Source organism: Crinia signifera, chromosome 2 (assembly GCF_055691185.1).
Source record: "Crinia signifera chromosome 2, ASM5569118v1, whole genome shotgun sequence".
NCBI classification, from domain to species: Eukaryota; Metazoa; Chordata; class Amphibia; order Anura; family Myobatrachidae; genus Crinia; species Crinia signifera.
In genome coordinates, this window is record NC_139218.1 from 50,564,022 (window position 1) to 50,575,148 (window position 11,127).

At 44.8% G+C, this 11,127-nt stretch overlaps 1 protein-coding gene across 1 annotated transcript in view; it reads right to left on the reverse strand.

The window, feature by feature from the left end:
• Positions 1-7,112, reverse strand: part of ABHD11 (abhydrolase domain containing 11) — a 54,609-nt gene extending 47,497 nt beyond the window's left edge. The window contains exons 1-2 of the mRNA XM_083172047.1: positions 6,909-7,112; positions 5,218-5,353 (exon numbers count right to left, since the gene is read on the reverse strand). Coding sequence (XP_083028173.1) covers positions 5,218-5,353; positions 6,909-7,027 — 255 coding nt within the window. The 5' untranslated portion in view covers positions 7,028-7,112. The remainder of the gene's footprint in view (positions 1-5,217; positions 5,354-6,908) is intronic.
• Positions 7,113-11,127: the final 4,015 nt, after the last annotated feature.

Genomic DNA, 11,127 nt, shown 5'->3' on the forward strand with positions numbered 1-11,127 from the left:
TTACCCAGGGCAACCACAGCCACCATCTTGTGAAAAGCAGTCCAAGTAATGCACAAAGCATTCCCCTTCTACAAAGAATGAAAAGGGTTGTAAAACGCATTTACATATAAATAGGTGCAATCACAATACCCATGTCTTCACAGACAGATGTGGATAAAGAAGGAGAAACAGGCCTGATTATAGCTTTTGCCATGGGTAAAACTGACACAAGAGACCATGTGATTTAGAATATTAGACCTGCTGAGGGGGCGACAGATATAGTGACGTAAGAAACCTGGTGATGCCAGCCTGACCAATGTCGTACTGCAGTGTGCAATTAAACCCTATTATTTGAGCACTTCCTACTTGTCTACACAGTGTAGTTGCCATAGCACTACTGGTAAACAAAACTGAGAATGTGGTGTTGGGGTGTGTTTTAACTGTTTATGCTCCTCATATAGTCTGGACACTCCTAAAATTCTGCCTAAACATGTGAAAAATATTCATCAGCCAAGTTCACTAAATGGGAACTTGCATTGATGTTACCATGTAAAATGGGTAATATTGTAAACCCAGCAACACTCTTACCAGGTGTGCCCGCCAAAGGCACAAAGGGTGGATTGGTGCTGAGGTTGCTGGAATGGTGGAATTTAGTGGGAGCCGAGACGAATATGATTGCATGACATGTTTGAGTCAGACCTTTTGCAGCATGCCCCCAAAGGGTGGTAACAACCCATTGGAAGAGGTAATTCATTTTTTTTTTCGTTCTTTCCACAACACCGAGAGGGAAAATTGTACACTGGCTATACCGTAATAGATGGAAAAGGCATAGTAGAGGCTGAACCCATTGGACGTCTCACTTAGCAACAGCAGTCTCATTAATAGTACTGCGAACTGAGAGAAAAACAGCCAATATTCATGCCGACTCCAAGTATGTTTGTTGGGGTAATACAGAAGATCTTAGGCCCTATGGCGCCTCAGATGTTTTGTTTCAGTAGCTGGCACTCCAGTGGCGCAAGCGTTGTAAGTTTAAAAGATTTCTGACAGTCACACAGCTGCCGGACAGAGTGGCTGTTATCAAGTGTAAAGGCCACATCTTCGATGAGGATTCAGTGTCACTTGATAATGAACATGCTGGCAAGGCAGCTGGGTGAGCCATGCGCTCTGCGGATAATGTTTGTGTCCCCCCTGTAAATGTCAGTACATTCACATAGAAATACAAGATTTGTGTCCCCTGCAGGAGAAGCAGTCTGGAAGCCGAAGGGATGTGGACAGGAATAGAAAGATGGACAAGGAAAACCAGTGACTCTGAGAACATGCCAAACTGTCAGGACAGAGATAGCCCATGGCCTGACTTGTCTTGACAGGGAAGGTATGTGAAAAAAAATTAGTCCGAAATTTCTGGCGTGCCCACAGACAGGTAAGACGACAGGATCATGCCTTACTTGTCTGGGGGGAAAGAAACTGCAACGGTTGTTCCCACAGAGCCATCTCCACATCCCTCCTCCAGCAGGATCCTCTGCAGGTAATACAAAATTGGCTTCGTACAGTCCACTCTAGAAGCATTTATTTATTTATTTATTTATTTTTATATATATATATATATATATATGTGTTGACGTTTGTGTGTATAGATATAGCAGCCCAGAAGCACCCTTGAGTATGCAAGTATATTTATATATATGAAAGGTTTAAGTCATGTATGAACCTTCAGGGACTGATGGTACACCCCATAATCTCTTTTGTAGTAGTAGAATCACTCTCAGAACTCCACCTCATTGGTCCCCATCGAAACATTGCTTGGCGGGCAGCCACAGGTTATGGTAATCCCACAAGGAGATCCTAGACCACAAATGCAAGTGATGTATCCACACCTGGAAAACTGCAGCAAAAGGATTTTGTTGACACCTGTTGTGAACTGTCATAACCATGAACCAGGAGATGTTGTTGTTGTTTCCCTTGCTTTGCCATATACAGGTTGCTTGATAGACCTTTGGAAAGGACCACCCCAGATCTTGTTGACCAGCACTACCTCAATAACAAAGTCGCAGAGAGAGATATTCGGGTACGTTCGTCCTACTGCCAAAGGAACAGAAAACCAAAAGGTCCTTACACTCGAGGGCGAAAGAAAGAAATCGCTAAGAGGCACCATTTCGGGAGGACTGGAGAGCAGCTAAGGTCAAGCAACCTGTACAAGCTACAAAAGGGACTGTGACACACCCCACTGGTAACAGGTTGGAAGGATCACTAACCAAATTTTTCCTTTCTCAGTTTTCTCTATTGTTGTGGGTCCTATTCTTGTCTCCCCCCCACTATCCGTTATCTTCAAAATCAAGGATACCGCCGCCGCACTGCTGCCAGGCATTGGATGGACAATACAGAGTTCTGAGAGTGTGTTACCCATCCCAGTTTAGGTCAAGGTAGAATCTATAAACTTGATACATTACCCAGGACCGGATGTTTGATAGTGATAATACCATCATACTTAAAAGCATACCAAAAAAGAGAGACAACAAAGAGTTCAAGGGTCTGTTGTCACAAACAATACCTACCAAAGGATGCCATATCTGAAAAACGTGTATATGTTGTAACCACCCCTGTTTTTATTTTGATCCCAAAACTGTACATTATCCTTCGTGACCCTGAGTAGATTGTTCGATAAATGCGGCCCATCGTTTATCCGTGATCCCGGATCGGCCAAGAGCAGATGGTTTACTCCCCTTATATGTTTAATTCATGGATCCCAATTTCTTTGTTAGGATTATGAATTTCTGTATTATCGTGTGAAATGTTTTGTATTGTAACAGTTTTATATTTACTGTTAAAGGGTGGACTATGGAAGTCGAGTTACACACACGCCATTTTAGGATAGTATGGCCGCCATTTTGGTTCGCAGAGTTGCGCAAATAAAGTTTACATACCCGAGTATGTGTGACAAAGTGGACCAGAAGAGTAGCCATACTATCACACATAAATTCATAATAACATACTGACACTAAATAAAATATAGTTAAAGGTTTAGAACGCCACACATAGCTTAGTTAGCCCTGCATACATCTGTCTGTATCGTGTTTAGTACCGTTCCGTTCAGTTCATTATGCGAAGTATTCCGGTCATTGCGAATATTCCGCAATATACACTGCCTGATAGTTATGGACATAATCCATATTCCAGAGACAGTTTCTGTTGAAAGTAGGTAACAAAGGAAACTAGATGAAACCAGTTCTTATCCCTGCTGACGCCGAAACCATCAAACAAAGGACTCTTAAAGTTCACTCCCCTGCACCTATTCAGACCAGGTGCAGCGTCTAACCCCCCAATCACAGCTGAACTGACATACGACCTCCGACCAATGAAAACGGCCTTTGACCTCCCCTTTCTGACCCTATAAGATAGGTGACCCAGAGCAGCCAGGGTCTCTTCGGCACATCCACCTTCCCATGACTTTTCTACCGGACTATAGTTCAGCCCTGAACGATAGTGAGCTCTGACCGGACTGCACTTCGCATATATGATGAGACGGGTAACGGTTGCATTAACGGTATTTATACTTATTGTATAGTTGGCTGGTTGTGTCTTGTATCTGTATTCTTTCTCCTTAGCAGAGCCTGTTTAGTATTCATTGTTAGCATATTGTATCACTTGTTAAACCTGTATCTTCTATTCCTGTAACCCCCTGTTGTCCATTAGGGACTTAAATACAACCTTTTTATGGAGTTCTTATCTCCTTACTTCTATACTGTGGTTTGTGTCTGTTATTCGCATTTTGCGATAAAGGTATATTACGGACACTGTCCATAAAGGTATATTCGCAGATTAGAGACAAATTACTGCGAAGGAATCTCTTATTAAGGTATTGGTTCTTGGTGTACAATATACAATACAAGGTACGCTACGCTGCGCTACGTTTTGTTCGCACGTAGTTAGGTATAAAGGGTACGCAGGTTGCGGACTTATTACGTAACCTGCGCTTTTCACTTATTGTCTCTCTGGTCATATTTAATCGCCATTAACAGTAGGCATCTATGGTAACAGTTGGGTCTCATAACCATGTATAGCAATAAGATTATTATTATTTTATTAGGTTTGTGTTCCAGGGTTAAGTAACTGGTGGGAAACCAGGAAAAAAACAACAACTAATGAGGGAGAGAGGGAGATTGCTGCTATTTCAGGGAGTCTCCTGCAGAATGCAGGAGGGTAGGCATCTATGGTCTAACAGTTGGGTCTCATAACCATGTATAGCAATAAGATTATTATTATTTTATTAGGTTTGTGTTCCAGGGTTAAGTAACTGGTGGGAAACCAGGAAAAAAACAACAACGTGTTGACCCAATACAAGTCGACCTATTGGCTGTTAATCTAGACATTGTATATCTATCTCCGTACACCCATCAGTTACATGTAAGATTTCTGTAGAGCCTCCCTTTATTTGATCTCAGCTAGGAGAATATTTTACATTTAGCAGTAAATGAGGACCTGCAGTCAAACAGAAGGACTGATGGTGAGTCGCAGGCTTCTGTGACCGATTTAGCATCTATATCTGTAGTCACATCTGTGATTATATGCTAATGCTAGCATCTGCTCCCCTTGGTGTTTAAGCATGCATCTGAATGTGCAAGGACTGAGACACCCGTATCCGAACAGCTTGAGGTGCTGTAATATTGCTTAGACGCAACAGTCACACCATCCTTATGGCAGGTGCTGACTTTCCTCCTGTGTATGGCCTCCAATGTAAGTGATTATATGCCTGTGTAGGCAACCAATTCAGCAACATAGCCATGACACTTCCAAAACACACCCATAAGAACGACATCTTCGTGTGTATGAATAACTAACTCACAGAAAATTTACACTACATACTGTATGTCTGACTGTCAGCTGCGGCTCTGGACGTACCTGCATTAATCACACAGTTGGGGACAATTACACCGGATAATAACACAGAACCTCTGCACAGGATTTGAAGTTTTCACCTTAAAATCTTCAAATCAAAGGGAGCATATGTATATGTATGTTTACATTCTTTATTTTTACATTTTAATACTTGTGTATTGATGTTAAATATTAATATTGCATATATAAATTAATTCATAAATACATTTTATTGTTACAATTGTTCATCCAATCGTGTGGCGCTCTCTAAGATAAATGATCTGGTGGACTATTCTGCCAGCTGACCATTCTCATTGCAGGTTAGTATGATGAGAAAATAACTGATGTTTTGTGATGAGAACATACCTTTCTGCCTGTCCTGTGCACCAAGGCTCGGGCGATGGACTGGAAGTTTGACTTGCTCCCAAACAATCCATGAAGTAAGACCAGAGGAGGCTCAGGTGTCCGACCTTCATAGAGGTCATAGGACAAGGTCACCACTCTGTAGAGAACAAGGAATTACTGCTTGAGTTAGGTAGACATACTCCAGTACATTTAGATTTTATTAAAACATCATAGTAAGGTGGCACAGTACAGAAATTCACCTTTGCTCAGAATATTCTAAGAGAGCCATGTCTGCAATGCAGCAGACATTGCGACATAGCCTTGACAAGCGCAATTTTCCTTTAATATGCAACTCAGTTGAATCACTTGTATTGATCAAGTGCAATGCAAGGTTATACAGAGTAGTGGGGCTAGCATTACATGTACTTCTGTGTGCCACTGAGCCAAAAATGTGGGTAAAAATGGAAACAGAGTACCAACACAAGCAGCTGCAAACTGTGCGCTGCCATGTATCATTCTTATTAATCTGTGACCATAGAAACAATTTATGTGTGTCCATGTGCTGGTACACCACTGTCTTTATATGCTTATACGATGTGAAACACAATGTTGGAAAAAAGTACACAACGATATGTGGCAGAGCATCTTAATTCGCATCTTCTGACATATGCCGGAAAAATGCTAGGCGAATTAGGTTACATCTACAAGTGACTCAGGCCAGCATCTACAGCTTGCCTACAAGGGACCACTCTGAGGACTCTGGGAATGGACACAGTAATAGTCAATGGTTGGCTGTTACGGCTAAGTGAACATATTTTCCCCTCAATGCTGGCAGCGCACTGCAAAAGATTACAACTATTGCACTTTCCTTCCGATGCTTAATTATAAATTCAGTTGCGGACATCTAGAAACAGAACGGCAGATGTATTAAGCCTGGTGAAGAGATAAAGTGGAAGGTGATAATACACCAATGAGCTGTGTTTGGAAAGTTAGGAGTTGATTGGCTGGTGCGTAATTACCTTACACTTTATCTCTTCACCAGACTTATTACATCTGCCCCATTGTCCACAGAACATTACCTTTCCACATTCACAAATTACTGGCGCCAACTTCACAATTGCACAGACTAACCATCGATGATTAAACCAATGACGGTTACCTTGCGATCGCTACATGCAAAGTACGTTCCAATGGCAGATAACCACTCTTATTCGATAGTTGTCCTTATTAACCGAGTCATTCATGGAATTACACAGAGTCTGTGGCTAATTAAAACCAGCTGAAATGCTGGCCTGAAATTAGGTATTCATAGAAATGGCAGGAGCATACCTCCCAACATGACCCTCTCCAGGAGGGACACAATGCTCTGTTTCTTCCCTCTACATTTATGATTGCCATCACCTGTTTTAAACAGTTTAATTGATAAGAAAAAGGTGTTTTGACATAGGCGATGGTCATCTTAAATAGGTAGGTCCAGGAACAAAGCATGCTGTCCCTGCTGGAGAGGGTCACGTTGAGAGCCGAGGTATGCAGCAGCCACTGTGCACTGTCCACTGGGCAAAAAGCTATAAATGACACACTGCAGTCACAGGTGACCACAGCAAACTACCATGTGGATGTCACAGTCACTGTCCCAATGATCTCTGACACGTACGTAAACAATAGAGTAATCACGCACAGCAGCCTCCTCCCTGACGTCACTACGTACTCACCCTCTATGGTTCTTACGGTACGCTAAAAGCGAAGGACTCGTTGTAACGCCGAGCGCCACCCTCGCTAGCATACACCAACTGCCCCGCGTATGCGCGTAAGAGAGCGCCGGTAAGGGCATTCCGCCGCGGGGAAAGCGGCCGGGTTACAGCAGCTCTGTGCCGAGACACGGATTATTGGGGCGGTCCTGCGGCGGTCACAGGCTGCAAGAGGCGGGGCTATTACTGTCAGTTAAACGTGCCGGTGATAGCACTATGCGGCCATGATTACTACTGGCAAAGTTGTGGGCAACAGTAGTGTGACTTTACCAGGAGCTGGTGGATATTTATCGTGCAGAATATGCATGTGAAGCTGCTGTCGCACAGCATGTTCAAACGTTTTACTATTGTAGAGTTTTACTAAAAAGTGGCAAATGCCTATAGCAGTGCTCCGAAAATGGGGTCGGTCCTATGTTACCTAAAACAATTTTAAGGGATTTCAATAATAGGTCATTTAGCTGTTTGCTGGCAAGACAGGCGTAAATCATCATAATAATAAAAAAAATCCTTGCTTTCTACAAAAGTTAAAAGCGAAGGAGGACATCATAGTACGGGAAGCGGTCATCTATTAGAATGAACTTAGGTCTACAGTCATTAGGTCGACCCCACTAGGTCGACTGGCAGGAAGGTCGACCTGACTTAAGGTCGACATGGGCCAAGGTCGACTTGACTTAAGGTCGAATTTGCATAAAGGTCGACATTAGGAAGGTCGACTGGTCATAAGGTCGACATGGGGTTTTTCACTGGTTTTTGAGCCGACATGTGCCGACAGGCAGTATTTCATGCCCAACCATCCACTAGGGCGTGGAGGAGGTTATTAAAGCTGTGGCGAGCGAAGCGAGCCACCGTGCCCGATGCAACGTGAGCGAAGCGAGTGATGCGAGGGTCCGATTCTCATTGCCAACTGTGTCCATGTCGACTGTGTCGACATTTGGCTAAAAAACTGAAAAACCCATGTCGACCTTATGACCAGTCGACCTTCCTCATGTCGACCTTTATGCAAATTCGACCTTAAGTCATGTCGACCTTGGCCCATGTCGACCTTAAATCAGGTCGACCTTCCTGCCAGTCGACCTAATGGGGTCGACCTAATGACTGTAGACCTAAGTTCGTTCTGACAGATGTACCGATTCCCATAGTACATATAGGGGGAATTCAGTTGTTTATCAACCCCTGGTCTCCTGTCTAAAATGACCAGAAATAGAGGGGTGACATTCAATTGTTGCTTTTTAAGTGATTTGAAAAAAAAACACACCATTCACCCTCTCGCACCAAGTGATGTCAAGAATATCACTTATTATTAAATCTGCCCTTAAGATTGTTCTTATGGGGTACATACAGATGACCAGCGGTGGGGATGTTTGCAGTCAGAATACTGATGCCGACATCCCAAAGGAGGGAATCCTGGCAGGGTTCAGGTAAGTACACCCCCCCCCCCCCATCCAAACTCTCCTCCCGCAGCCTAACCCTAAGTGCTAGTGCCAAGTCTTTTTCGAGGATGAAAAAGAGTACCACTAGAAACGTGTTGGTTGCCAAATGACGCTACCTGAACTTCCGGTCTGAGCCGCACGGAATATACAGCACGGAGCGGACGGGAGAAGTAACACTAACAGTGCCGCACGGAACTACAAAGAAAAGAGGTATTGTAGGGAAAGTGTAGGCAGCTGTTTTAGTGTACTCCACACGTACCACCGCCATATTCCACTCCAGCCACCAACAAAAATCACCATAAAAAGAGTGTAAACATTATTCAATGTATATTTGTTTATAAAATACGTTACTTGTGTATTATCACGGCGCCCATCGCGTCGCATCGCATACCACTAATTAAGGTATGCGATGGGACCCGATTTCAGCCTTTCCCCGGGATGAGTGTACAATTTTAATATCGCGTTGCGTCGCATGCCCTTATAATGACATGCGATGCGATGCGACACGATTTCCATGTTAAATGCCCACCCAGACCTGATTTTTAATTGTATCCCCACCCTGATGGGTAATGACTATGTTAAATGCCCCCCCATTGTTAACGCCACCCCACTATCAATGCCAACCTGAAGCGTGGTGAACGCAGCGAGCCCGCGAGGGGCAGCGGTACGCGTCCTCCGACCTTTTCATACCCCCACTATCCACGTCGGCGTGGAGTTGATTTTATATAGTGTGGCGAGTGCAGCGAGCCACCGAGCCCGAATCGTGGCGAGCGGATGCACATTACTTCACAAGTATTACGCGTCCCCTCGCGGGGCACGCTGCGCTCGCCACCCTTCGGGCTCGGTGGCTCGCTGCGCTCGCCACACTATATAAAATCAGCTCCACGCCGACGTGGATAGTGGGGGTATGAAAAGGTCGGAGGACTCGTACCGCCACCCCTCGAGGGCTCGCTGCGCTCGCCACGCTTCGGGTTGGCGTTGATAGTAGGGTGGCGTTAACAATGGGGGGGGGGGGGATTTTACATAGTCATTACCCATCAGGGTGGGTGTACAATCTAAAATCGGGTCTGGGGGGGCATTTAACATAGGAATCAGGCATCTGGGTGCCTGTACAATTAAAATTCGTGTACAATTGCATTGCATCGCATGCGATCATATCGCATGCGATGCAACACGATTTTGTGGTTGTACAATGCCCTGCGATAGAAATCAGGGGCGCCGTGATAATACACAAGTACCTAAAATACTTTTTAACATACCTTTTTTTTCCCAGGCAAAGCACTTTTCATCCCCCCTTTTTTAAACTGTTACATAGCGCTCCCATTCCCTTTACAAGTCACAGTAACTGTTGTGTAAATGCATGGGATACAAATGGTCCCTAATCTGAAATTGTATTGGTTATACATGTCAGGTTCCAACGAGCAGGGTGAACATACAGTCAGGGCCGGCAACAGAAATCTTGGGGCCCTGTACAATGATATTTCTGGGGCCCCCACCTAATCCCAAACCCATACAACTCTTCTGCATGAGCCTCATTGAACCTTTCACTGCTCCAGAGCCTGCATTCAGGTGCGGACTACACGGCTGTGCGTCTGCGGCCCCAGAGTAGATGGCTCTGAGCGCCAAGTGGCAGGGCGCACACACAGTAGACGGCAGTGGCACACAGTGAGTCAGTCACACTCAGCCATACATAGATGGCACACAGTAGACGGCTGGGCCGCGAGGGTCACTGACAGGCCAGCTAGTACAGGCAGTGGTCATGCTGGGGCATGGAAGCTCTGGGGCCCTTCAGATAACTGGGGCCCGTCACACTTGTCCCCCTTGACCCCCCCTGTCGCCGGCCCTGCATACAGTATAAAGAGAAAGAGAAAAGGAGAGTTCATTATAGGCAAGGGGTGAAGGGGGGAGTGAGGAGGCACCATCTGAGAAAAGAGAAGTTAAATAATGCAACATGTCATTATATTGTTACATGTTTTAGAAAATTTGCGTACCAAAATTTAGTGGAAATGTAAAATTTTTACTAGATTCCATTAAATATCAAATCTTACATCACTTATATAGGCCCTTATTCTGGTTGAATTTGCAGCCTTTCGAGTCCCCCATACGGTGCCTGCCGCCTGCACAGCCACTGCCGCCCCCGCACGGCTGCGAATGGATGATTTGCATAATCATCCATTCGCACATAATCATCCATTCGCAGCCTTGAGTGTGGGGGAAAAATCATTCAATGGTCGCGACCATCGAATAATTTCTCCAGCGCTCGCAGATCTGAGACACCTCTATGGTGTCTCTGATCTGCGAGCACCCTGTGTGGGAAGCAGGTGGACAGCTGACATCCGCTGATTACGGCTGCCTGGCCTTTGCACCCACGTCACCCGGCAATTTGTATGGGAACGCCCATTGCTCTCAAGGGCATATTGGTCCATCCTGTCCTTAGGACAAGTCGGACTAGCGTATGTGGGCCTTCACTCTCTCATCTAGGGGGTTATTCTGGTTCACTGCAAAGGCAAATTCCTTCTTAAATGGACAAACCATATGCACTGCAGATGTAACTTGTGCAGAGAGAATTCGATTTGGGTGAGTTATTTTGTTTCTGTGCTGGGATAAATACTGACTGCTTTATTTTTACACTACAATATAGATCTCACTTTGAAGTAAAACCCCACCCAAATCTAACTCTCTCTGCACATGTTACATCTGCCCCACCTGCAGTGCACATGGTTTTGTCCATTTGAGAACGAATTTGCCTTTGC